The 24,353-nt window shown below is 42.2% G+C and overlaps 1 protein-coding gene across 2 annotated transcripts in view; it reads left to right on the top strand.

Moving 5' to 3' along the window:
• Nucleotides 1-24,353, top strand: part of Dock8 (dedicator of cytokinesis 8) — a 197,814-nt gene that overhangs the window by 121,302 nt on the left and 52,159 nt on the right. The window contains exons 23-27 of one of the 2 annotated variants that reach the window (XM_027406491.2): nt 7,461-7,556; nt 11,393-11,488; nt 18,502-18,651; nt 20,470-20,583; nt 22,806-22,886. In XM_027406491.2, the coding sequence (XP_027262292.1) occupies nt 7,461-7,556; nt 11,393-11,488; nt 18,502-18,651; nt 20,470-20,583; nt 22,806-22,886 (537 nt within the window). The remainder of the gene's footprint in view (nt 1-7,460; nt 7,557-11,392; nt 11,489-18,501; nt 18,652-20,469; nt 20,584-22,805; nt 22,887-24,353) is intronic. The other variant, XM_027406492.2, reaches the window with a different exon arrangement.

Genomic DNA, 24,353 nt, shown 5'->3' with positions numbered 1-24,353 from the left:
GTCATTGTTATTGCTTGACACAGAAATGAGCAAATGCTCCAAATGAGGTGTCCTCACCCCCACCACCCAGAGAGTGGTTTTAAACAGGGGCCAGCACTACTGTTTTCTTATTGGCTAGGTAAGACATGATTGCGGCTGTTGCTGACAGCCTTGATTTTAAATTTTCTTTAATAAAAAAGAAAATATTAAATTTCCAGATATGCTAAGGTAATATTTTTCTGGTTATTTTGTAGTAAGGGGTTGACAGTTGATGTTTGGTGTAGTACAACTTTGAACCATGGCAGGGCACTGTTCTCCTGCTTTTTCCCTGTTCTCTCAAAACACTGAAGGAACTGTATGGTACCTGAATCTTTTAGTTGTTGTTTTAGATTTTTGTTTGTTTGTTTTTCGAGACTGAGTTTTTCTGTGTAGGCGTGGGTGTCTTAGAACTTGCTCGGAAGACAATTTGGCTTCGAACTCAGAGATCTGCCTATCTCTGCCTCCTGAATGCTGGGATTAAAGACACGCACCAATCACTGCCCCACTGTTGTTAGGTTTTTTGACACAGGGTTTCTGTAAACCCAGATTAGCCTAGAACTCCGTATGTAACTCCTACAGACCTTAAACTCACAGCTATTCTCCTGCCTCAGCCTCCTGAATGCTATAAGTATGAGCCACCATGACTTGATTCCCTTATGCTGACTTTGTCAAATATTCTTATAAAACATTTATTTAATTTGCACGTGGAAATGTTTCTGCATGTATGTATGAGCATACCAGTTGCCAGAAGATACCAGAAGAGGGTGTTGGATCCTCTGGAAATGGAGCTACATTTGGCTATGAGCCATTATGTGGGTGCTGGTCCTCTGTAAGAGGACCAGCTGAACTCAGGTCCTCTGTAAGAACCTCAACTGCTCTTAAACACTGAGCCATCTCTCTACCTCTGTCGAAAGCTTTCATAGTCCTTTTACGGAGATGATCATGTGATTCTTTAAAATTAAAACTATTAATGTGGAGTTGGTGTTTATGCTTTGTCTTGCTTTTTAATTGGCCATATTCATTGCACACAGTGATGGGTTTTTATAAAGACAGTTTCTTTCAAGTATCTCATGTGCTTTTACCATCACCCCTCAATACCCTTCTCTCCATCTCCATTCCCTTTATCCCTTCCACCAGTCTGCTTCTTCCCTTCTGCTTTCATTTCATATGTATTTAAGTGGATTTGTGTGTCTATGTACAACCTTGGCACCACACATAAGAGAACATATACATTTGTATTTGTCTGAGTTTGGCTTGTTTCACCTAATATGATGGTCTCCAGTTGTATCCATTTTCTAGTAAACAATAGAACTTTGTTCTCTATGGCTGAATAAAACCTCTTTGTGTGTACACTTACAACGCCTTCTCTACCCCTTTGTGAATAGACAGGCCGTTTGCACTGCTTGACTCTTACAAATAGTGATGCAATAAATTGGACATGCTCATAGCTGTCTAGTATGTGACTGAGAGTCTTTCTGGTACATAGCCAGATGTGGTCTAGCTGAGTCAGAGGGTAGTGCTCTTTCAGTCTTTGAGGGCCCACCATACTGATTTCCATAATGGTTGGGCCAGTTTACATACCAACCAGTGGTATAAGGGTTCTCTTCCATCCGTCTTCAGAAGCACTTTGCTGATGTTTCTTTTCTTTTGGGGGCAGGCAGGGGTTGCACAGGTTTCAAGACAGGGTTTCTCTGTGTGGCTCTGCTTTGCTGAAATTCACTCTGTAGACCAGGCTGGCCTCAAACTCACTAAGATCCACCTGCCTCAGCCTACCAAGTACTGGGATTAAAGGCGTGTGCCACCATCACCCAGCATGTTTATTTTCTTAATGACAACTGTTTTCATTTTGTATTAATTCTTTGATAATTTAACACAAACCCTTTGATGATATTCACCCCAGATCCTCCAAGGTCCCCCATTTCTCTATCCACACCAAACTTCATGTCCTCATTTTCTGTGTTTTTTAAAATAACCCACAAAGTCAAGTTTGTGCTGCCCATATACCTGTACTCATGGTGCAGGGTCATCCACTGGAGTATGATTGACCTACTTACTTATCAGAAGCCGCACTCATAAAGAAAGCTGACTTCCTCCACCCAAAGCCAACTGCCCATAGCTCCCCAGTTAGAGGTGACTTCTTAAGCTACTGCCTCCCAAAATGACAGCTCTTCTGATGATAGCTACTGTAATATGACAAATAAAAGATCCAGAGACAGATATAGGGGTTCAAGGTGAAGTCAGGGAAGCAAAGCAGCCAAGCTTTTAGAGAGGTCTTACCTCTAAAAGGGCTGGGATGTTCCTATTCTCTACATGGTTGAAGAATGAATGCCTCCTATCTTCAGTGTGCCTGGAGAATGAATGCCTGATACTGAGACCTTGCTGCTGTCTTATATACCTCCTAATGATGGGATTAAAAGTGTGTAATCCCAGGTGCTGAGATCATCTTTGTGTGAGCTCTTTCTCTTTAGGACTGGATCAAACATGTGTACATCTGCGTGGTCTTGGACTCACAGAGATCCATCTATCTCTTAATCCTGAGTTCTAGGATTAAAGGTGTGTACCATCATCTCCTAACTTCTGGCTGCTGTGCCTGGCTTCTTTAGCTTGTGGCTGGCTTTGCTTTCTGAATCCTCAGGCAAGCTTTAATAAATCATAAATAATAGATTATCACAAGCTACTGTGATGAGAGTGAGCTATAATTGCAAAGATTATTTCGGTATTGATGCTTCTATGTTTTCCTCTTCCTCCTCCTTTTTCTTGGTTCAGGGAGGCAGAGTCTTACGTAACTCAAGCTGGTCTTGGACTCCTGACCCACCTGCCTCGGCTTCATGAGTGTTGGGATTGCATTTTTCTGATGGCTAAAGATCCTGTATATTATTCATATTTTTATTGGCCTTTTATACTTTGTTTTTGAGAACTGTTTGTTCTTTAGCCCATTTATTGACTGGTTTGTTCCATTCTTTGGTATTTAGTGTCCTTATTATATTCTAGGTATTAATGCTCTATATATCCAAACATATAAGTAGCAACCTTTTTTTGTGGGTTGTCTCTTTAAAGTGTTGTTTACTTTGCTGTACAGAATCTTTTTAATTTCAAGCAATCCCATTTGTCAGTTCTTGGGCTTTTCTTTCTTTCTTTCTTTCTTTCTTTCTTTCTTTCAAAGTAGTTGCTGCTGTTTTGAAGTGTGTGCCTTACATCAAACAGTTTTGGAGTTTCTAGTTTATGTTAAATTATTCAACCCATTTTGAGTTGATGCTCATAGAGGGTAAGAGATGAAGATCTAGTTTCATTATGCTATATGTGATACCCAATTTTCCCAGCACCACTTACTAAAGAGGCTGTTTTTATCCAATGTACATTTCTGGCATCTTTGTCAAAAGTCACATGACCATGGCTTTGTGGGTTTATTTCTGGTTCTTCTGTTACATTGATTTACATGTCTATTTTTGTGTCAATATGACGCTGTTTTGTTACCATGCTCCTGTAGTATAATTTGAAACCATATATTTGTTGTGACACCTCCAATATTTTTTGCTCAGGATTGCTCTGGGTATTTGGGATCTTTTGTGCTTCCATATTGTAATTTTTTCTATTTCTGTGAAGAATGTCATCGGAATTTTGATGGGAGTACTATTAGATGTGTAGATTTCTTTCAGTATTAAAAATGTTTTCATTATATTAATTCTGCCAACCTGTGATCACAAAAAGGCTGTTTTCTATAAAACCATTCTTCCAGGCTTTAAATTTTCCATTGTAGGGGGTCTTTCACTGCTTTAGTTAGATTTGTTTCTCTGTATTTTAAGACTGTTATTTTACAGATTTCATTCTCAGTGAGTTTGTTATTGGTATATAGAAAAGCTACTAATTGTTGTATATTGATTTTGTTTCCCGGTGCCTTGCTAAAGGTAAACTCTCTGGAGAGTTTTCTGGTGGAGACAAAAATATCTTTTATGTATGCAACTATATTTTCTACAAATAGGAATAATTTGACTTTTTCCTTTCTTGTTCCATTTCTCTTAACTTAATGTTCTAGCTAAGACTACAAGGACTATATTAAATAAGAGTGGAGAAAGTGAATACTGTTGTCTTGCTCTTGATTTAATGGAAATGATTGAGTTTTTCCCCATTAAATACAATGTTGAATATAGGTATCTTGGGTTTCTATTGCTGTGGTTAAAACCACCATGATCAAAAGCAACTTGGGAAAGAAAGGGTTTATTTCACTTCCAGAGATGACAGTCCATTTCTGAGGGAAGTCAGGAACTCAAGCAGGGCAGGATCCTAGAGATAAGAACTAAAGCAGAGGCCATGGAGAACTCTGTTGCTTACTGGCTTGTTCCTCATGGTTTGCTCAGCCTGCTTTCTTACCATATCCAAGATTGTTTGCTCAAGGGGTGGCACTGCCCACAGAGAGCTGGGCCTTCCCACATCAATTGTTAGTGGAGAAAATTCCTCCACAGGCTTGCCCTTGCCACTGTGAAGGGTCATTTTCTCAACTGAGGCTCTCTTTTCAAGTTGACATAAAACTAGCCAGCACAATCGGTTTGGAATTATGTCTAGCCTTTATTATGTTGATGTGTTTCTTTATTCCTAACATTTCCAGAGACTTTATCATGAATGGTTATTGAACTTTGTCAAAGGCCTTCTCTACATCCATTGAGGTCACGTGGCTTCTGTCCTTGAGTCTATGGCTATGTGTATTACATGTATTGATTTAAATATCTGTACTGTCCTTGGCAGGAAGGCCACTTAGTCAGAGAATGATCTTTCTGGCACGCAGTGAATTTTGTCTTAAAGTATTTTATTGAGAACTTTTACATTCATGTTCTTCAGGGGAGATTATCTTAGAATTTTATTGTCGTTGTGTTCTTTTCTGGTTTGGGTGAAGGACAATACTGGCTTAACAGGATGAGTCTGTGGCCTCCTCCCTGTTTCCTGTTTCCTAAAGTAGTTTGAGGAATGATGTTCATTCTTGGAAGGTCTGGTAGAATTTAGCAGTGACTCCATCTGTACCTGAGCTTTTTTTTTTTTTAATTAGGAGACTTTATTACAGTGTCAATCTTGATGCCTGTTGTAGATCTGCTTAAACTGTTTATATCTACTGATTTGACTTTGGTAGATCATTTTATACCTACTAATTGGAAATTTGGCTTGATCTTATTTTTCTAAGACTTTGAGGTACATTACTAAATTATTCAATATTTATCTGAGTTAAGAAAAGTTTTAAAAATGCATCATTTGTATATGTGTGTGTGTGTGTGAGAGAGAGAGAGAGAGAGAGAGAGAGAGAGAGAGAGAGAGAGAGTGTATGTGTGTGTGTGTGTGTATGTATGTGTATGTGTAGGGTGTAGAGGTGCACAGACCACAGAATGCATATGGAGGACATAAGACAACGTTGTAGAATCAGTTCTCTCCCCCTGCTCTTAAGTAGGTTCCAGTGATCAAACTCAAGATGTCCAGTTTATACAGCAGGGACTTTTGCCCATGGAACTGTCTCCACAGAACCATGTTCTCAGCCCCTCCCTCCTGATTCCTTAGTGTCATATTCATCATTCAATAGAATGTTATTCAATCTCTGATAGTTTGTATATTTTCTGTATTTTCTCTTATTATTGATTTCTAGTTCTATTACACTGTGATCAGACAAAATTACAAAAAGTTCGACTTACTTTTATTTCCTAGGAAGACTTGTTTTGCATTTTGGGCAATGTGGCCTATTTTAGAGAAAGTTCTGTGGGCTATGGAGAAGAACGAGTATTCTGCATTTTGTGTGGATTCTGTGGACATATGTCAAGTCCGTTTGATTCATGATGTGAATTAATGCTGATGTCTCTGTTAGTTTTTTGTTTTTGTTTTGTTTTGTCTGCATGGCTGTTTATTGGTAAGAGGGGTTTTGATGTTACCTACTATTGTTGTATTTAGTTTAGATCTGTCCCTTTAAATACAGTGGGGTTTGTTTTATGAAATTAGGTGTGCTAATTTTTAGTACATATATGTTTATAATTGTAATTTTTCTTGATAAATTGTTTCTTTAATTAGTATGAAGTCACCTTCTTTATTTCTTCTTCCTCTTTTTTGGTTATTTTAAGACTGGGTTTCTTTGTGTAGCCTGGGCTGTCCTGGAATTCACTGTAAACCAGGCTGGCTTCAAACTCAGAAATCCACCTGCTGCCAGGCGTTGGTGGCGCATGCCTTTAATCCCAGCACTCGGGAGGCAGAGGCAGGCAGATCTCTGTGAGTTCGAGGCCAGCCTGGTCTCCAGAGTGAGTGCCAGGATAGGCTCCAAAGCTACGCAGAGAAACCCTGTCTCAAAAAAACCAAAAAAAAAAAGAGTGCATCTTATCTGCCACAGTCTCGTCAGCCATCAAGCCTCCCATGACCTCCTCCTTTCCTGACATTGAATCTTGGTCCTCACACACTACTTGTCCACTTCTCGGGAGCTAATGAGTCTCACCGAAGCCTGTGGAATTCCTTCCGTGTAGAACTCTGCATGGTTTGAAGTCTTCAGAGCTAGCTGTACAGGGAAGGCCTTGGCCTCTAACGGCCCCTCACCACTGACTCACATTCTTGGCACTGCTCCCATCAGGCTGGAGTAGAGGGGCTTTCCTAGCACCTGCTTGTTGTATAGACCACATGATTTCTGTCTGGACTGCATGTCTTCTCAGTGCTTTGTCCCATGTGGGTTATGCTGTTTGAATCTAAGGTTTGTGTATCCCCGCCTCCTTTGAACTCCATCTCTCCTCTTTGTAAGTACATATTCATCTTCTCCCTCTCTCTCTCCCCCTTTCTCTCCCTCTCTCCCTCCCTCCCTTTATTTCTCTGCCACTCTCACTCCCTTTCCCTCTCTCTCTCTCTCTCTCTCTCTCTCTCTCTCTCTCTCTCTCTCTTTGTGAATAGAGTCCTCCCCAGTCAGGAGCATTTCCAGAATGATCTCTGTTGTGTTTATGTATTTTTTCTTTCTTTATTTCTTTGAAACTAATGGGGTTTTGTTGTTCCTGTTTGTTTGTTTGGGGGTTTGTTTGTTTGTTTGTTTGTTTGTTGGGTTTTTTGTTTGTTTGTTTGGTTGGTTTTTGTCACCACCCTTGTAGGAGGGCTGCTCTCCAAACATCCTGCTTTATCCCCAGGGGGGATCCCAGTAGTTGAGCTTGGTTCCTGTGTCTTAACTACACTTTTACTCCATATCACTACACACTAAACTATTAACAGTGATTATCTCAGGAGCAAATAAAATTAATTTACTTTCTTTGCTTTGTTTTGTATTTATATATGTTTTGTATTTATATATAATATAATACATATATACTTATATATGTATTATTTTGGTTCTATTACAGAAAAGGACATATATTAAAAATGAGTTCTGAGGTGATTTCCAGGGAGCTACTTTGTCCTTCCAGTGTTTCACTATCAGTTGACAGTGGGTTATGGTTTATGTGTTTCAGATTGCTGATCGAAACTGCAGCCGGATGTCTTACTATTGCTCTGGCAATAATGATGCTACAGGTTCCACTGCAGCCCCAAGACCAGTCAGCAAAAAGGTACAGATGGGGTGGTATGAGGATAATCCCAGCACAAGAAAGGATTCATCTGTGTCTTCAAGTTACAGTTGAAAATAGACATGAAGTGCTCTCTGCCCTGTGTGTGTGTGTGTGTGTGTGTGTGTGTGTTGGGGGAGGGGGGCTTTCTCCATTGTTTCTAAATCAGTATACTTGATCTGGGTTCTAAAAACTTAGATTTCAAACAAGTTACCAGACATGGTGCTGATTTAAATAACCAGCTTTGAGAACCACCATGTTCACCTCTTTTTTAGGGGAAGGTAAGCTGGTGAAAGTTCATCCTTGACAAAAGTAAATGGCAAAAATAGATATTATTTCAATACTATGTGAAATCATATGCCTTCTTGACCAATGAATGAAATGAAATGAGACCAACTGCAGAATGAAACAATCTCAGTGATTCCTCTTGATGACCTATCGTCAGCCTTAACTCTGACATCAGAAGCCATGCAAAGTAGGGAATTCCTGAAACCAATTGAACTCCCCGGTCAGCACAGTGGATTTGGTCAAAAGAGATGTGAGCTGTCAAACCAGTGGTCTGTCAAGTGTTCTCTACTAGGCACGGCACCCAAGAATGGAAGCTACTTAAGTTGAGGTCATGATTATCTCACAAGATCCTTATTTAAGGGCAGACATACTAACTGCAGTTACACACAGAGCTGTTTTGCAAGTGCTAACAGCACAGGAAGATTTTATTACACAGGCAGGGAAAGCATGAGCCTCAAGATGGAGGAGTAAAGGATGGGGAGTGGAAGGTGCCACTGGGCCTGAAACTGTAGACTCTGCAGTAATCCAGGCACCAAATGTCAGCAAGACGTTCCAGAAGTTAACTATGAGAGGAAAAGGGAAAGAACGTGTGGTTAGGCCCAAAACTAACTTGTCACCTACTCTAAAGTTTAACATTAGGTTGTCACAGCCACCAGTTTCAAGTTTGGCTTTCCTTTAAAAACTGTATTATTTAAGGATGAGCACGGTGACACAGCCCTTAACCCCTGGCACTTGGAAGAAGCAGAGTGATTTCTGTGAGTTCAAGACCAGCCTGATCTATGTAGAATGTTCTAGTAAACCAGAGCTACATAGTGACTCCTGTCTCAAATAAATAAATAAAAATAAAAATATATAAAATAAAAACCTGAAGCAGTCAACATACTGACCTAAAAGTCTGACTTCCTTAGTGCATATCCTGTTTGGTTTTGCAGCTGGCTTGCTTTGACCTGGAATGACCAGAAGGGAGGCAGTTTTATTTCAGAGGGTAGCTTAGCCAGTGTGTTGCCTTTATAGCTCAGCAAACAGGGTTTTGCTGCTTGGCTGTCTTCTATAACCTCTGGAGCAAGGTGTTCTTACAATAACACTGTCCAGTAAGCAACATAAAATGACATTAAGAAGCAGCTTATCCTTGTCTAATCTCTTCCTGCCATAAGACTCTGGCAGACAGGCTGACCTATTTCTAGCAGCTAACTCCAAGGCTGGCAGAGAATGTCTTTCTTCCCATGGCAGGATGGACATGTAGCATGTCATCACGTGCACAGTTGGCAACAGCAGGTTCACACTAACCCTACCTTTCCCAGATGGCACAGGCTCAGACTCACATCAGCTAACAAATATGCTCCCTCGTGTTAAAATTGCGAAGGTTTAACCCACCTGGTAGAACGGAAATACAGTGGATGAGTTGAACTGATGGGGTGGGAGGGGGGTTGGGGAATAGAACACTCTGACATCTGCTCAGAGATCTTTCCACTTGTCTCCTTTCCATTTAGATAAGTACCCCTCAAATTTGAATATCTATAAAGCATTTACTATCAAGTAAAATTAATCATGTGCATGCTGTCCTGTGGGTAATTTTTAAGTTCGTAATGAGCAGTCATTGTTACAACCAGTTTTTGCTACTTCCACATAAAGATGCCATATTTGCGTGTTGAAATAGTTTTCAGTCTCCTAGTCACTGAGAAACAAGAGTCTGTCTGGGTTCATTCTCGGGGTTCTATGTATGTGTAAGATGAGTGAAAACCACAATTCTGGCCATTGCTTCTGCATTTAGTTGGTATGACACTGTCTTGATTTGTCCAGGACTGAGAAGGTCCCCATCATGAGGGTCTTTCAGTTTTGGGGGCAGAAAAGTACCAAGCAAACCAAGATGTGTTATTAGCCTTCCTTTTGATCCTCAGCTTCTTCGCCATCAAAACGGTTGTCTAGAGAATAAACAAGTACCCAGTTAGGTGGAAGAATGGGAAGATAAAAAGTTAAAATGTACTGTCTATGTAGCGTTTGCTACAGAGCAGTCAGGAAACTGGATGGGACGAGAAGGCATGATACAGCTCTGAGTGAATCTTCAAGCATCTGCCTCTGGGACGTGGGACTTTAGAAGTCTTAAGAGGTCTGGGTTGCCATGACCTGTGTGGCATTAGGACTGACCTCACTAGGGTGATGGGAAATGAAGAAACCACAGACACGTGTACAGGAAAGCTGGGATCCAGTGGGCTGTAGGTTCTAATGGAGACACACTAGCAGCCTGGAGACTCGGTGTATTTGTTATATAAGCTAGAGGAGGAGGCAGGTTAGTTAAGCATGGTAGGAAATCTCTGTAAGGAAGCAGTCTCAGGTTGCTGTCATCAGGGAGGAGAAAACTGTGGTTGGTACTTTCTGCACACACAGTCAACATCAGTGCTTGGACCGGGGGAGGTCTTACTATTTCATATAGTCCTGACATGGGGTCCTTGACATGGCTGTGCCCTTTGTCAACAATGTCTGTTCACTCAGGACTTCATCCTCTCCCCACACAGGGTTATACCACTGTCTCTGCCCCATTTTGTTTTGTTTTGAGACAGGGACTCACTATATATTCCTTCCTGGTCTAAAACCACTATGTAGACTACACTAGCCTCAAATTCAGAGATCTGCCTGTCTCTGCCTCTTGAATTCTGGAATTAAAGGTGTGCACCACCACACCCAGTCCTTTAAAAAATTTTTTTTTTTCAAGACAGGATTTCTCTGTGTAGCTTTGTAGACCAAGTTGGCCTTGAACTCACAGAGATCCTGCCTCTGCCTCCTGAGTGCTGGGATTAAAGGTGTGTACCACTACCACCACCACCACCACCACCACCACCACCACCACCACCACCACCACCACCATCACCACCCAGCCTAAAAAAAAAAATTATGTGTGTGTTTTAATGCAGAGATCCACTCAGAAACCCATCCCTCACATTTCCCACATGAAGCTATAGTGGGACTGCAAAGAAAAATTGTCCAACCTGGAAGGCATTTGGCTGTCATCCAAACAGTGGTCCTCAGGGTGTGGCCCAGGACCAAAGCACCAGCATCCCCTGGGAAACTCGATAGAACACAAATTCTCAGTTCCAGACCTTCTGAATCAGAATCTCTAAGGGTGGCACCAGCTAGCCGAGTATTACTAAGTCTCCAAGGGATTCTGATTCACATTCAAACTTGAGGATCATTGCTAACAACAGACCAGTCCTGTGGATGAGCAAACGAAGGGTAGAGAGAGGAGTGCATTGCATGGTCTGTGGGACTTCAAAGGTCATTGCTCTACAACACACAGCACCAGTTCCCAGTACTACCCAGGAGGGCTTCCCCAGAGAATGCAACTGTTATTCCAAGGCTGGGGATATGGTGCAATGGCATCCTATGCCCCTGCCCAAATGTTGTTTCAGCACTGATGTTGTCAGCTGTCACTTACAGCCTGGTAAGTTCAGAATTCATGCTTCTGAAACTAACCAGGTATTATGTTAGCAAAGAAGGAAAAGTGGCTAATACTTGCCATCACAGCCTGGTTTTTTGTTTGTTTGCTTGTTGTTTAGCATTTTCACGAGGAGCTCGCCCTGCAGATGGTGGTCAGCACTGGACTAGTGAGAGAAACCGTCTTCAAGTATGCCTGGTTCTTCTTCGAACTTCTGGTGAGATTCTCGCATTTGTATCTCTGCTCCTCAGACAAGCAAAGCACACATGGGAAAGGCAGTTTTCTGTGTCAGGACTGGCTGTAAACCTCGGAGTGTTCCTTGAAATGCAATTCTCCTTCACCCTCCATCCGTCTTCCTCCAAACATTATTGACTCCACCTTGAAAATCAATCCCCGTTTTTGCATCTCGTCACGCCTCTCACCTGGTCAGGCCACCATCATTTCTCATGTGCCTCTTGCAGCATCTTCCTTTCTCTTCCCCCTGTATTTTTTTTTTCTCACTATCCCATCTCTCCTGCCCCAAACAGCCAATCTCATCATGGTTTCCAGTATGCTAGAAATAAATTGCCATTTAAAAAAAAAATTCATAGCTAAAATATCCTTGTACAATCCTAATGTGTCCTTGTACAATCCTCTGTCTCATGCCAGGGCCCCCTCATTCAGCCATATTGTGCCCCTTTTAGTTCCTGGAAAGTACCAGGTCTGACCTTTTTTGTTTTTGGTTTTTGTTTGTTTTCCTTTGGTTTTTCAAGACAGAGTTTCTCTGTGGCTTTGGAGGCTGTCCTGGAACTAGCTCTTGTAGACCAGGCTGGTCTCGAACTCACAGACACCCACCTGCCTCTGCCTCCCGAGTGCTGGGATTAAAGGTGTGCACCACCATTGCCTGGCTTTTTTTTTTTTTAATTCCCTCTCACAAATTACTTTTTATTACCTATCCCCATCACACTTCCGGCTCATCTTCTAACTCCAGCTTAAATGTCACCACCCACAGAGCCCTTCTTTGGCCACCTTATCCTGTAATGGGTATTCCTCTTTATGTTTATCCCCTTACTAGCACTTTACACAAACTGTCATCGTTTTTCTTGTCTCACCTATTGGATTTCTAGGATTTGGTCTGTCTTCATTATTCTGGCTTTCGCCTTAGCAAGCTGTTTGATACCATACAGACAATACCAACTGCACTAACACTGGTTGGAAAGAGTATGATATCTGTGTCTATGTTTACCCTACTACTGCTGTCCGTCTCCCAGCAGAACAGTGAAATGTACATGTATAGTTCCTCCATTTTAAAACAGTGCTACTGATACCTACTTGTAGTTCAGTACTAATGGACATGAAGAGATTCCGTCATAAAAAACCATTCAGAACAGAGACTGGGGAGGAGATGACTCAGTAAGAGCACTTGCTCTTCGAGATGAGAACCTGAGTTCGAATCCCTGGGGCCCACATATGAAATTAGGCATGGCTTCATGTGCCTGTCACCCCAGCATTGGAGGACAGAGATGGGTAAATCCAAAGACCTCATTGACATGCCAAATCTGTAACCTTTGGGTTCAGTGAAAGTCTCTAGATAATGAGGCAGAGAGCAGCAGCAGGAGACATCCAAAGTCCTGCTTTAATCTCCAGGTGTGTGGGATGTGTGCACATGACCACACTCTCACGTGCACACACCCATACACCCCACCACAAGGATTATAAGCATATACCCTCTTTTTATTGATGTAATGGGGATTATATTTGGGGTCTGGTGCATGCTAGGCCAGCATTCTACTACTGGCCTCTGTCCCAAACACAGTGCTATTTTGATATTGTTAAATGGAGATGCAGAGTGAAATGATATTAAATGGAAAAGGTACAAAGTCACAGGTGAGGAATGACTGGGACATGGGGGTGGTATTGCTTTATGTTGGTTGGGTTCCTTCCTCTGACAATAAGTGAATAATATTTTTAAGAAGAGGGAGTAGAATTTTTTTTTTTCTCAATGTAAATCCAAGGCTGAGGAAGCAGCAATACTGAGCAGTCAGACAGAGAAAGGAAAGGGGGTCAAAGGAAATGAAGATAACCACACATCGGAAGGAAGAAGGGCATGCCATGCCCTGAATTAAGAATCTAGCTTTTTACTACAGAAACAGTCTGGGATCTGAAACCCTGGAGTTTCAGCATCCCCTGGCCTAGTCTGAGAATGGCTCCAGTGCACTGACTCAGACCCCAGAATCGCACAGGAGTGCTTGATAGAACGAATGAGATTCTTCGGCTCCTTTTCCCTGTGGGAGTAGAGGAAACTCTGTGCACTCACCTGTCTTCCCAGGTGACCTCAAGACACACCTACAATGTACTAGTCCCCACCACCACCTCTTCCTGTGAGTCCTAACCCTAGCTAAAGGGCTTTGGGATTTTGAAACAATTCAGCGGCAGATCTTAGTCTACAAGCCAAGCTGGTTAAGGCTTGTGGCTACAACTTGTCAGCCTTTGGTTAATAGCATCATCAGGGTATACGTGAGCCCTGTGGTCTGGCACAGAGTGGACTGGCAACAAAACTCACTTGCCTCTTTTTCTTGAGGCACAGAGAGTATTTACAAAACCAAACCAACCAAGTCCTGTATGTCCGGCTTCTGCTTGCAGTTTCACCCACCATCAAGCTTCCCCTCAGAGAAGCTCCACTTGGCCCATGATCCATGTATACATAATTCATAAAATAATCCCAAATTCTAAATCAAAATCGCTGATTAAAAAAGTAAAGACGAGATCTGCCTTAATTAAAGGTGTCTTGGTTATTAATTCACACCTTTGCACTCACACGAGCACACTTGAACTACTCTTAGATCACAGGCAGCACTGTGCTTGTTGGGAAAGCCCAACTATGTGAGGGTTGCAGTGGCAACTCAGGGGCCTCTTGAATCCATCCTTGAAACCCTGAGACCCCTGCTTATCTCCACTTTACACGTCAGAGTTAGAGAGGTTTGCCAGCCTGCTCAGCCAGGGACAGGTGGAGCCTCATTCTCTAATGCTCAGGTCCATGTTCTTTCTATTTGCTATTTGCCTCTTGAGAAGCTTAGAGTTTCCAGACTTCTCAGTCCACCATACTTACTGACAATGGGCTAACCCATCCCGTTCAGAAGTCCTCGTTAGTGCAAAGTGTTATTTGGTTCCCCGTTATCGTGAGCTCAGCTCTAGTGGTTCCACAGGCATCTTATAGCTCCATTTTAAAGATGAGTTTGTATACGGTGTAACAATGACTCTGTCCTTCATGGAATCCCAGTAGCAGCTGGTATGCCTGCAAAAATAAAAATAACAACATCCAAAGTAAATTGAGCATCTTACTGTATGTATGCCAGGCACTGCTTTAAACATTTTTAAAGCATTGTATCCTTTAATCTTCATGCAGCCTTGAGTCAGGGTCCTTATGATTCTGAGTTTTTTGGTGAAGTTAGAGAAGAGTGCTGGCCAGAGAAAAGCCTGTCTAGGGCTTTGGCAGTACTGCTCCATTGCCCATAACTACAAGAGGCTAAGAATCACAGAAAAGGTGACAATTGCTTCTGATCTGGCATAAGTCTTACTAAGACTTGTTTGGCCCAAAAGAAAGTGACATCTATAGTGAAAACTCCCCTCTTAACTCTAGGACCTCTTATGCTGCACAGATGACATGGTTGAAAAAAGCTCTCATGGATCAAAGCACTTTGATGGGGTTGGTTAAAATGCAGACCCACCAAGACAGCGGCTACACAGACTGTGGCCACTCTGTCAGGGTCCAGGCAGCTGGGGAGCATTTATCGCCAGGCTTCTACCCAGGGTGCTAGCAATGTTACAGGAGCCAACAGAGATTGGTTAGGCACTCCCGATGCAACAGCTGCCTGAACCCTTTATTTATTTAGCCTCATTCTGAAGAATCACAGAGAGGGGACAGAGCAGTTGGGGCATCAAGAAATCTAGAGGCAGAGAAAGGGGTCCACATGGTAGGACCACTCTGCAGCAGTAGGAGTGACAAATGGCCAAACCTTTCACCATCCATCTCAGGCTACAGTCTCCCCTTCACGGTTACAACCAGAAGCCAAAGGGAGGAAAGGGAAGGGACCATTGCTACAGTGTACAGATGCCTAAACACTCACAGATGGAGAAGGGCAAGAAGCCATGTGGGGGGCTGTGGTCGAGGACCTGGAACAATCACTGGCCTCAGACCCAGAGGGGGCCCTCAGTCCTCCATGCATTGTTGCATACCACCTGGCAGATGCTCAGCTTGAAAAGAACTTCCCCCAAGGACTTAGGCAGCCGAGGGGCAGTTTGACACCTCCAGCTGTGCTGGCCACTGGTGCTAATGAACAATAACTTTGTCACAGGAGCTGCTAGTACATTTAGTTCTTGTGCATTTCACACATTTTAATGAATGAGCCCATGTGGCTAGAAACCACTGATTCAGCCCTTGAAGGACCAGAGGTAACTAGGTGACCCAGTTCCTCTGGACATGGCGTTCTGCACGAGGGTGTTCTGAAAGGTATCTGTTCTCAGAATGGGCCACAGAGGCAAATGTGGGAGAAAATGTTTTTCTATCTCACCAAACCCTGAAAATGATAGGTTGAGCCCCACTGATATTTCTGCTGGTTCTTCTGTGGAAAGTCAGGGATCCAAGAGCTGGTAGGTTACTGACTGACTGGACAGAAGCCATCAGAGGGAAGTACAGCATTGTAAGAATTATTTATTTGGTTGTGGGATGGCCAAACTCAGCAGGCAGGAGCCAAATGGAACAATGAGTTCAACAGCCTGGCGCTAGGTTGGGTTAGCCAGCAGAGGATCAGGATTGGGGTCACCTGAACAAAGGAGCCTTGTTCTCCCTGGTCCTTGGCTGTGATGTAGTGAGAGAGATACTTTTGTTGACAAAGAAAAAAGAAAAAAATGGTGTCCTGTTCCCACCCCTTATCCAGGTCCTCTCACCATGCAGGTGTGGGTCTTTGGGAATATGGACATGTCTATATGTCTGTGTGTCCAGGGTTAGACAGTACCCTTGGGTTAGAAGAAGCCGTGTTCTTCCATTGGATTTGATGTGCTTTGGTCTGTGTGAACTAGCCAGGGCATTCTATGAAACCTGGATCAGAAAGCTGCTCTGTCCTTCCCTCTTGCATTGCCTCCTCTGTGCTTGTACCCTATTTTCTCAGTCTTAGCTGGGTTGACGTTTTGAGAAACAGACTGTCATTAGTGTACGGCAGGTCCATCTGGTGTTGTTCTTCAGAGTGGAAGCCGACTTCCAGGACTCCAGATGGGGCAAATGTGAGTGGGTCAGCTTCCAAAGAAATCACTCTTCTGTTGTTGGTTTTTTTTATTATTATTATTTCATTTTGTTTTTAGGTTTGTTTTGGTTTTTGTTTGTTTGTTGTTTTGTTTTTGGTTGGGTTGGGTTTTTGGTTGGTTGGTTTGTTGTTGGTTTTTGCTTGTTTTCTGATTGGCTGAGATTGTTTCTGTTTGCTTGCTTTGAGCCAGGGTCTCACTAGCCCTGGCTGACCTGGAACACACTATGTAGAGCAGTCAGACATTGGGGTGGTAATGATTCTCCTACAGCCACCTCTTGATTGCTGGGGTTACAGGTAGATGCCACCAGGCCCAGTTGACAGTTACTTTTGCCATCATGCTCTGACTAGCCTGTACAAATTCATGAACATGTGTTTCAGTTGTGGAGTGGTTCTCATGCTCTCCTGTACAAATTCATGAACATGATTTCCCAATGTTGGCCCAGAGCTACAAGAAATCCCAGTGTAGTGGATACTTTGCCTTTTTCTGCAACAAAATATCCCGAGGAAATTAAGGAAGGAAGAGCTTATCTTGGCTCACAGTTCAAGGATACAGTCCTTCATGGCAGGGAGGTCATGGTGGCAGAGCCTGAGGCAGCTGGACACAACCTCTGATGTCAGGAAGTAGACAGTTATGAATACATTGCTAGCCTCCCCTTCTCCATTTTTGTTCAGTCTGGAAACCAGCCATGGAACAGTGCTGTTCACAGGCACAGGACTTCCTGACTCCAGTTGACCTAATCATGCCCAAGGCTTTTCTCTGGGTGATTTTTGATCCTGTCAAGTTGACAGTCAGCAATAACCACCATCCCCAACCTTTCCAGTCAGACTGCCCAAATAGTTCTCAGCAAACTCACTTGACTGTAAGACTCAACTTCTGATGATGCCAAAGGAATATATTGACCCTGGGATCTCCTGGCCCAGGAAGAACCTCAAAATTCTATGTGATCTAGATTTTAAAATGTAGTAGGCATTAAACTAGTATCATACTAGTTATCAAGTGATTAATTGATTAGTTGACTATAAGTTAGGCTTAAGAAACTTAAAACAGGGCTAGAGAGATGGCTCAGAGGTTAAGAGCACCGACTGCTCTTCCAGAGGTCCTGAGTTCAATCCCCAGCAACCACATGGTGGCTCACAACCATCCATTATGAGATCTGGTGCCATCTTCTGGTGTGCAGATATACATGGAAGCAGAATGTTGTATTCATAATAAATAAATAAAATAAAAAAGAAACTTAAAACATAATTTTCCCTAGAAGCTGAGCGAACATGGACCTTGTAATGAGACCTGTCTCAAAAAACATACGTTTACATCCTCCAGGGATAGTGTGCTGCATAATGATCAAAATCCTAGATAGCCCACAAAGTCCTGATCAGCCCATAATATAGTTTAAATTTTAATTTCTAGAAGCAGAAATTAACTTGATGTGAACTATAAAATTGCGTCTGGAAAACAGTTGTTTGATTTTGAATTCAATATAGGAGGGACATTTCTCCCCTGCTCTCCTTACTGTAGTTTCAGAAAAAGACTTTACGTTCAGACAGCATTTTAAAATAGTTCCTTTGTGTGTCTTGTGTCATCTACAATAACAACCAGTGTAGTTCTGAGAACTCAGCCTCACACTGTCTTCCAGGATGTAGGCTTTTGGGGCCAGGGGTGTCTCCTGACACTGGGCCTAAACAGCTAAGCTCCAGGTTTTGTCAGCAGCATGAAAGGAGCCCCTAAGTAGGGGTCAAGAAGAGGACACTGTGCCCACCTCCAGGCACCATGGCAACCGTTCTGTGTGTCAGAAGCATTTTGTAGTTCAGAGCTGACTTGGGCACCACAGCACCAATAAAGTCTCAGAAGTCTACTGTGAAAGAGATTTCCTGCAAACCATTTATTCCCCTTTTGTACATTGTACAAGCAGGTCACCAATCCCCATGTTGACATTGTCCCATCCCTCTGTAGGTGAAAAGCATGGCGCAGTACGTACATAACCTGGATAAACGTGACAGTTTTCGGAGGACTCGTTTTTCTGACCGCTTCAAAGATGACATAACGACCATTGTGAATGTGGTCACCTCGGAGATTGCAGCCCTTTTAGTGAAACCTCAGAAGGTAACTGTCTCTTCACTTTCTAAATTGTTTGCCATGAATGTGTTACTTTAATAAGCAGAAAAAAATCTGCTCATTGGAAAACAGTAGTTAAAATATAACAGCAGTTAAATATGCTGGACAAGCCCCTAAGGTATGGCTGGAGAGAGCTGTAAAGAAATTACAGTATGATTTTTTGGGTTTTTTTTTAAGATTTTATTATTTATTATGTATACAACATTCTGCTTCCTTGTATATCTGCACACCAGAATAAGGCAGCAAATCTCATAACGGATGGTTGTGAGCCACCATGTGTTTGCTGGGAATTGAACTCAGGACCTCTGGAAGAGCAGCCAGCACTCTTAACCTTTGAGCCATCTCTCCAGCCCCCCATTTAAATGTTTTTATCAGACAAAATACTCTTTCTCTTGGGAGGTACAGCCTGGTCCTGTCAGGTAAATAGGGTGATATTTATCACCTACTTGAAAAGGGTTTCAAAAAGTATTTTTTTTTATGTACAAAGAATGGTAATAATTTGCAGTTTGCAAAAGCTAAGTATCAGTGACTTGTTGGTATGATTCTTGTACCAATCTTGAAATCACATACATACACACACTAAATCCACAATTAAAGTGTGTGTATGTATGTGTGTGTATACACACACACACACACACATATATATACATACACACATATACATATATTTGCACATACATGTATGTATAATACACACATACATATACATATATACATTCATATATATATACATATACATATGAATTTAATGGGCCAGCGAGATGGCTCAGGGAGTAAAGGTACTTGCTGCCAAGATTGATGACCTGAGTTCAGTTCCCAGAACCTACCTGGAGAAAGTGGAGCTCTGACTCTTACACATTGTCTCCTGATCTCCACATAGGCACCACAACTCACACTTAACCACCACCACACAAAGAAATAAGTGTAATCCAGATTTCTTTTTTTTCTTTTTCTTTTTTTTTTTCAAGACAGGGTCCCACTATGTAGCTCTGGCTGTCCTGGAACTCACTATGTAAAAATCTTATAGATAAGAGTGCTGAGAAATAATAAAAAAGAAGTAAAAACCAAACAAAAAACAAAGAATAGCCTGGTCTCAGTTCACCCTCCCAAGTGTGACTCTGACATCTTTCAGGCTGAGAACCCTGCCTAACTGGAAAAGAAAAAAATTCTTAAGCCGTTTTATCCTGACTGGATTTTATGTAATAATCCTTACAAATTATTAATCTTCTCCCGAGGCTGGAGGAATGGTTCAGCAGTCATGCCTACTTGCTGGTCTTACAGAGAAGACCAGGGTTCAGTCCCAAAAAAACCAAGTGATGGCTCACAGAATATTCATACACATAAAATAAAATACATAATTCTAAAAAATGTTTTAAATCTATTTCTTTGAAGACAGTGAATGCAATTCAAGTTAACTTGCACACTCCACTCCCACCCACCCCCAAACAAAACAGTTTTGGCCAGGTCTGATGGCAAAGGATTTAGGAGGCTGAGGCGAGAGGATCAGGAGTTCAAGGCCAGCCTGGACTAGATGGCATGACTCCATGTTAAAAACCAAAAAAATAAAAAATAAAATTTCAGTGCCCCAAATTGTATACATAGATTAGGGTTGATTATATATTTACAATTATACATGTACAAAACAGGAGGAGTGAAGAAAAAACTACTCTAAACATTCAACATCACCCAGAAGGGTGGTGGACCAATATAATAGCATCGTCCTCTCCCAGTGTCCACACCAGTGACCTGGGAGTTCCTGTCCAGGACCCAACAGTATGATTTGTATGCTCTGTGCTCATTTTAAAGGAAAGTGAACAGGCGGAGAAGATCAACATCAGCCTGGCTTTCTTCTTGTATGACCTTCTCTCACTCATGGACAGGGGCTTCGTGTTCAACCTCATCAAGCATTATTGCAACCAGGTGAGTGCCCTTGGAGCTGCCTGTTCAGCAGTTCCCTTCTCCCTGTCATGGTGTGTGTGTGTGTGTGAGAGAGAGAGAGAGAGAGGGGGGGGGAGAGAGGGAGGGAGGGAGGGAGGGAGGGAGGGAGGGAGGGAGGGAGGGAGGGAGGGAGTTTGTGTGTGTACGAGTGCGCACATGTGCGTGCATGCAGTGTGAGCCCTACACATCTTGAACTTTCACCCTGTCTGTGCAGTATGTAGGTTCTTTAGCCACACTGGATCACCTGGATTCCTGGAGCATGTATCAAAGCTGTCAACAAGTCAATATGAGGAAACTGAAATTACTAAGCAACATGATTTCTCTTAGTTACCATTTAAGAGAAATTACAGGACTGTGTGTTTAATCTTTGACCAGAGCACTCAAGGTCTGGGATTGGGAAGATGGCTCAGTAGCTAAAGTGCTTGTTCTGCAAGCATGAGGACCTGAGTTTGGAGCCCTGGCACCTACCTAAGAGCTGGCAATGTATGCAAATTACCTCAGTGCTCCTGGAGACAGATTGGAAGTGGAGATAAGCATAGATAGGCAGATACCAGGGGTTTGCTGGGAAGCTGTAGAAGAAAATAACTGACATCAACTCCTGGCCTGTACACACAAAAACGCGCGCGCACACACACACACACACACACAGAGAGAGAGAGAGGAGAAGGGGAGAAACCAGAATATGAGGTTTCTTTTCACTTGTTAGGATTGTTAATTAAATTGTGGTTATGGAATTCTAATGTTAAAAAACCCAATGAACTCAGTGATTGAATTCCCAGGAACCCAAAAGCACATATTTTTTAATGCAGCACAACATATCAGTGTTAACTCTTCCCCAGAGGTTGTTTTTGTTTGAAGACAGGATCTCACTGTGTAGATCTGGCTAGCCTCAAACCCATAGAGATTGGCTTGCCTCTGCCTTAGTGCTGGGATTAAAGACTTGTACCACCATGCCCAGCTTTCTCCCCAAAGTTCTGAATGTAGTTCTTTGAGTGTCCCCTTCAGAATGTCCTAGCAATAAGAATATAAGCAGCAGTTATTGTTGCCACTTCTCTCCTTCTTTCTATATTTCTTGTCTTCACCATGGCCACCATGTCTGCTGCTAATACCACAACCACAACAACCGTCCCCCCCTTCCAAGCTGTCATCACCATCATCACTCTCAATAGTAATGTAACAGCTTTAAATCTCTGTTTCTGTGGCTATCCTTTCCTTGTTTGTAAAATTCAAGGACTCTCCTCTGTGGAGCTTTGAGGATTATGGTACCTTATCCAGGAGAAAGGTGTGACCAGAAAAGACTGTGACACGGGAGCTTCACTGGGCAGGCTGCATGAGTGGAAAAGCCCTTACCAGTGAGACCATTCAGAGGCTTCAAGTGAGGGGCCACCAAGCATCCAGGAGACCAGGAACTTCTAAAGAAGTGTGGCCAGAGCTCAGGCTTGTGTGTGTGTGAGTGTCTATGTGTGTCTGTGTCTGTGTCTGTCTGTGTGTGTGCCTATCTGTCTCTCACTCTGAGTGTCTGTGTGTGTCTGTGTGTTTGTGACTGTGTGTGTGTGCCTATCTGTCTCTCACTCTGAGTGTCTGTGTGCGTCTATATCTGTGTGTTTGTGTCTGTGTGTGTGTGCCTATCTGTCTCTCTCTCTCTCTCTGAGTGTGTGTGTGTGTGTGTATGTCTGTGTCTGTGTTTGTGTCTGTGTGTCTGTCTGTGTGTGTGTGTCTGTGCACATGTGTGTGTGTGTGTGTGTGTGTCTGTGTGTCTGTGTGTCTATCTGTGTGTGTGTGTGTGTGTTTGTGTCTGTGTGTGTGTGTGTGTGTCTGTGTTTGTGTCTGTGTGTCTATCTCTGTGTGTGTGTGTGTGTGTGTGTGTGTGTGTGTGTGTGTGTGTGTGTGTGTAGTGTTGGAAGGGGGATGACAGGTGAGGTTCTGCAGCACAGTGGGGAATCTGGGTCACAGAGCTGGACGAGCTGTAAGCGCCTAATGGCTGCAAGTCTCTACCTTCCCAGTAGGAAACAGCTGTGCAGTGGGGCTCATGAGCTCTGCAGCGTAGGTGTTGGGGGCTGGAGGTCTGCATTTGAGCTGCTCTTGATGTTTGGGTTGAGAGACTAGCCTTTAACAGATGAGTCATCTCTGCAGCCCATTGAGCTGCTCTTGAAAAAGAAACCCAGGAAGACGCCTGTCTTTGTAAACCCACTGCTGTTGTTCAGTTTCACACAGGAAATGCGATGCAGCTGTGGAGAGGTCTGTCCGGTTCTGGGCTTGGGACTGCTAATGCGCTGAACTGCACAGTGAGCACTTGGCAGATGTTGGTGGCTATATCATTTAAAACACTTCATAAATTCTCATTAGTCAACCATAAGTTCCGACTACAACTATCAAGTGGCAAACTTTAATCCCAGCATTCACAGAGGCAGAGGCCTGTGAGTTCAAGGCCTGCCTGGTCAATATAGAGAGTTTAGGGATAACCAAGGACACATAGTGAAACCTCATCTCAAAAATAAAGGGGGGGGGGCAGAAGATCCCTATCAAGTAATTTCTTCTTAATTGAAAACTGTAAAGTATAGTATTGTATCTAACAAGAGTTAGCAGTCTAGCAATACTATTAAATAATTTAGCTGCAATGCTTTTAAGTATTAAATTATATATCAAACAGCTCATGTGCATTTGAGATTACAAATAAGACATATTTTAAAGTTATATTAGTAATGTCTTAACTTGAAGATTTCTTATTAGTGGAGTTAAAATAGTTTGAATTTCCTACTGTAATTTTTCTTGTGTTCTTCTTCCACTACATAAATGCATTATTTTATAATCATAAAATAAAAATGGTTTTAATGCTTTCAAATTTTTATTTTAAAATTGATGGATCTATTAATATTTTTATTAAGAAATTATTTGACCCACAATATTTTTATGTTTGGTTAGGGTGTTCTTTTCATATATCTGAAAGTTGAAGTCATTTCTGTCCTAAACAAAATTATCTGCTTTGAAACTTTCCTGGGGAGTCTATTCATAAACTTTCCTGGGGAGTCTATTCATAAATTTTTGCACCCTAAAAATTTGAAGATTAATCCGAACGGGCAAATTTTAGGATGGTCAAGAAAAGATAGCCTTGCTGAGTGGTGATGGCACACACCTTCAATCCCAGCACTCAGGAAGCTGAGGCAGACAGAGCTCTGCAGGTTCAAGGCCAGCCTGGTCTACAAAGCAAGTACCAGGACAGCCAGAACTGGTACACAGAGAAATCCTGTGTTGAAAAAGAGGTGGATGGGGAAGGATAACTGATTTTAATATGAGTCCTTTAAATACTATGGAGATTTGGTAATGAATATTAAAATATGTCATAAGCATTGATGATTTAAAAATTCTTTCAGTAAAATATGAAATGCTCACTGTCTAAATCCATATGGGGTATAGGAGATGAGAGTTAACATTAAAATGTGCTGTGTTTTATATGTTACCATGTTCAAAACACAGCACTTAATATTTGTCAACATGCTTTCATAAAAGTAAATCCTAAATTACTAAGGTTTATATAACTTTGTTCTGTTTCTCATACTTTTCAAATCATTATGATGAATTACTTCTTTTGTATTAGAAATCCCCTTAAGTGCTCAAAAAAAAAAAACTATTTGAGGCTGATTTTCAAATAATTGAATGTGTAAAAATTCAAGTTTGGTGTATGCTGGTGCCAGTTCTGAGGAAGTGTGCACACAACTTAGAGTCGACACACAAAGATGGTCCCTGGCTTATTT

The sequence above is a fragment of the Cricetulus griseus genome, chromosome 3, assembly GCF_003668045.3.
Source record: "Cricetulus griseus strain 17A/GY chromosome 3, alternate assembly CriGri-PICRH-1.0, whole genome shotgun sequence".
Taxonomy (NCBI): domain Eukaryota; kingdom Metazoa; phylum Chordata; class Mammalia; order Rodentia; family Cricetidae; genus Cricetulus; species Cricetulus griseus.
Note: the sequence above shows the minus strand (reverse complement) of the source record. Positions and strands in the feature narration are given on the sequence as shown.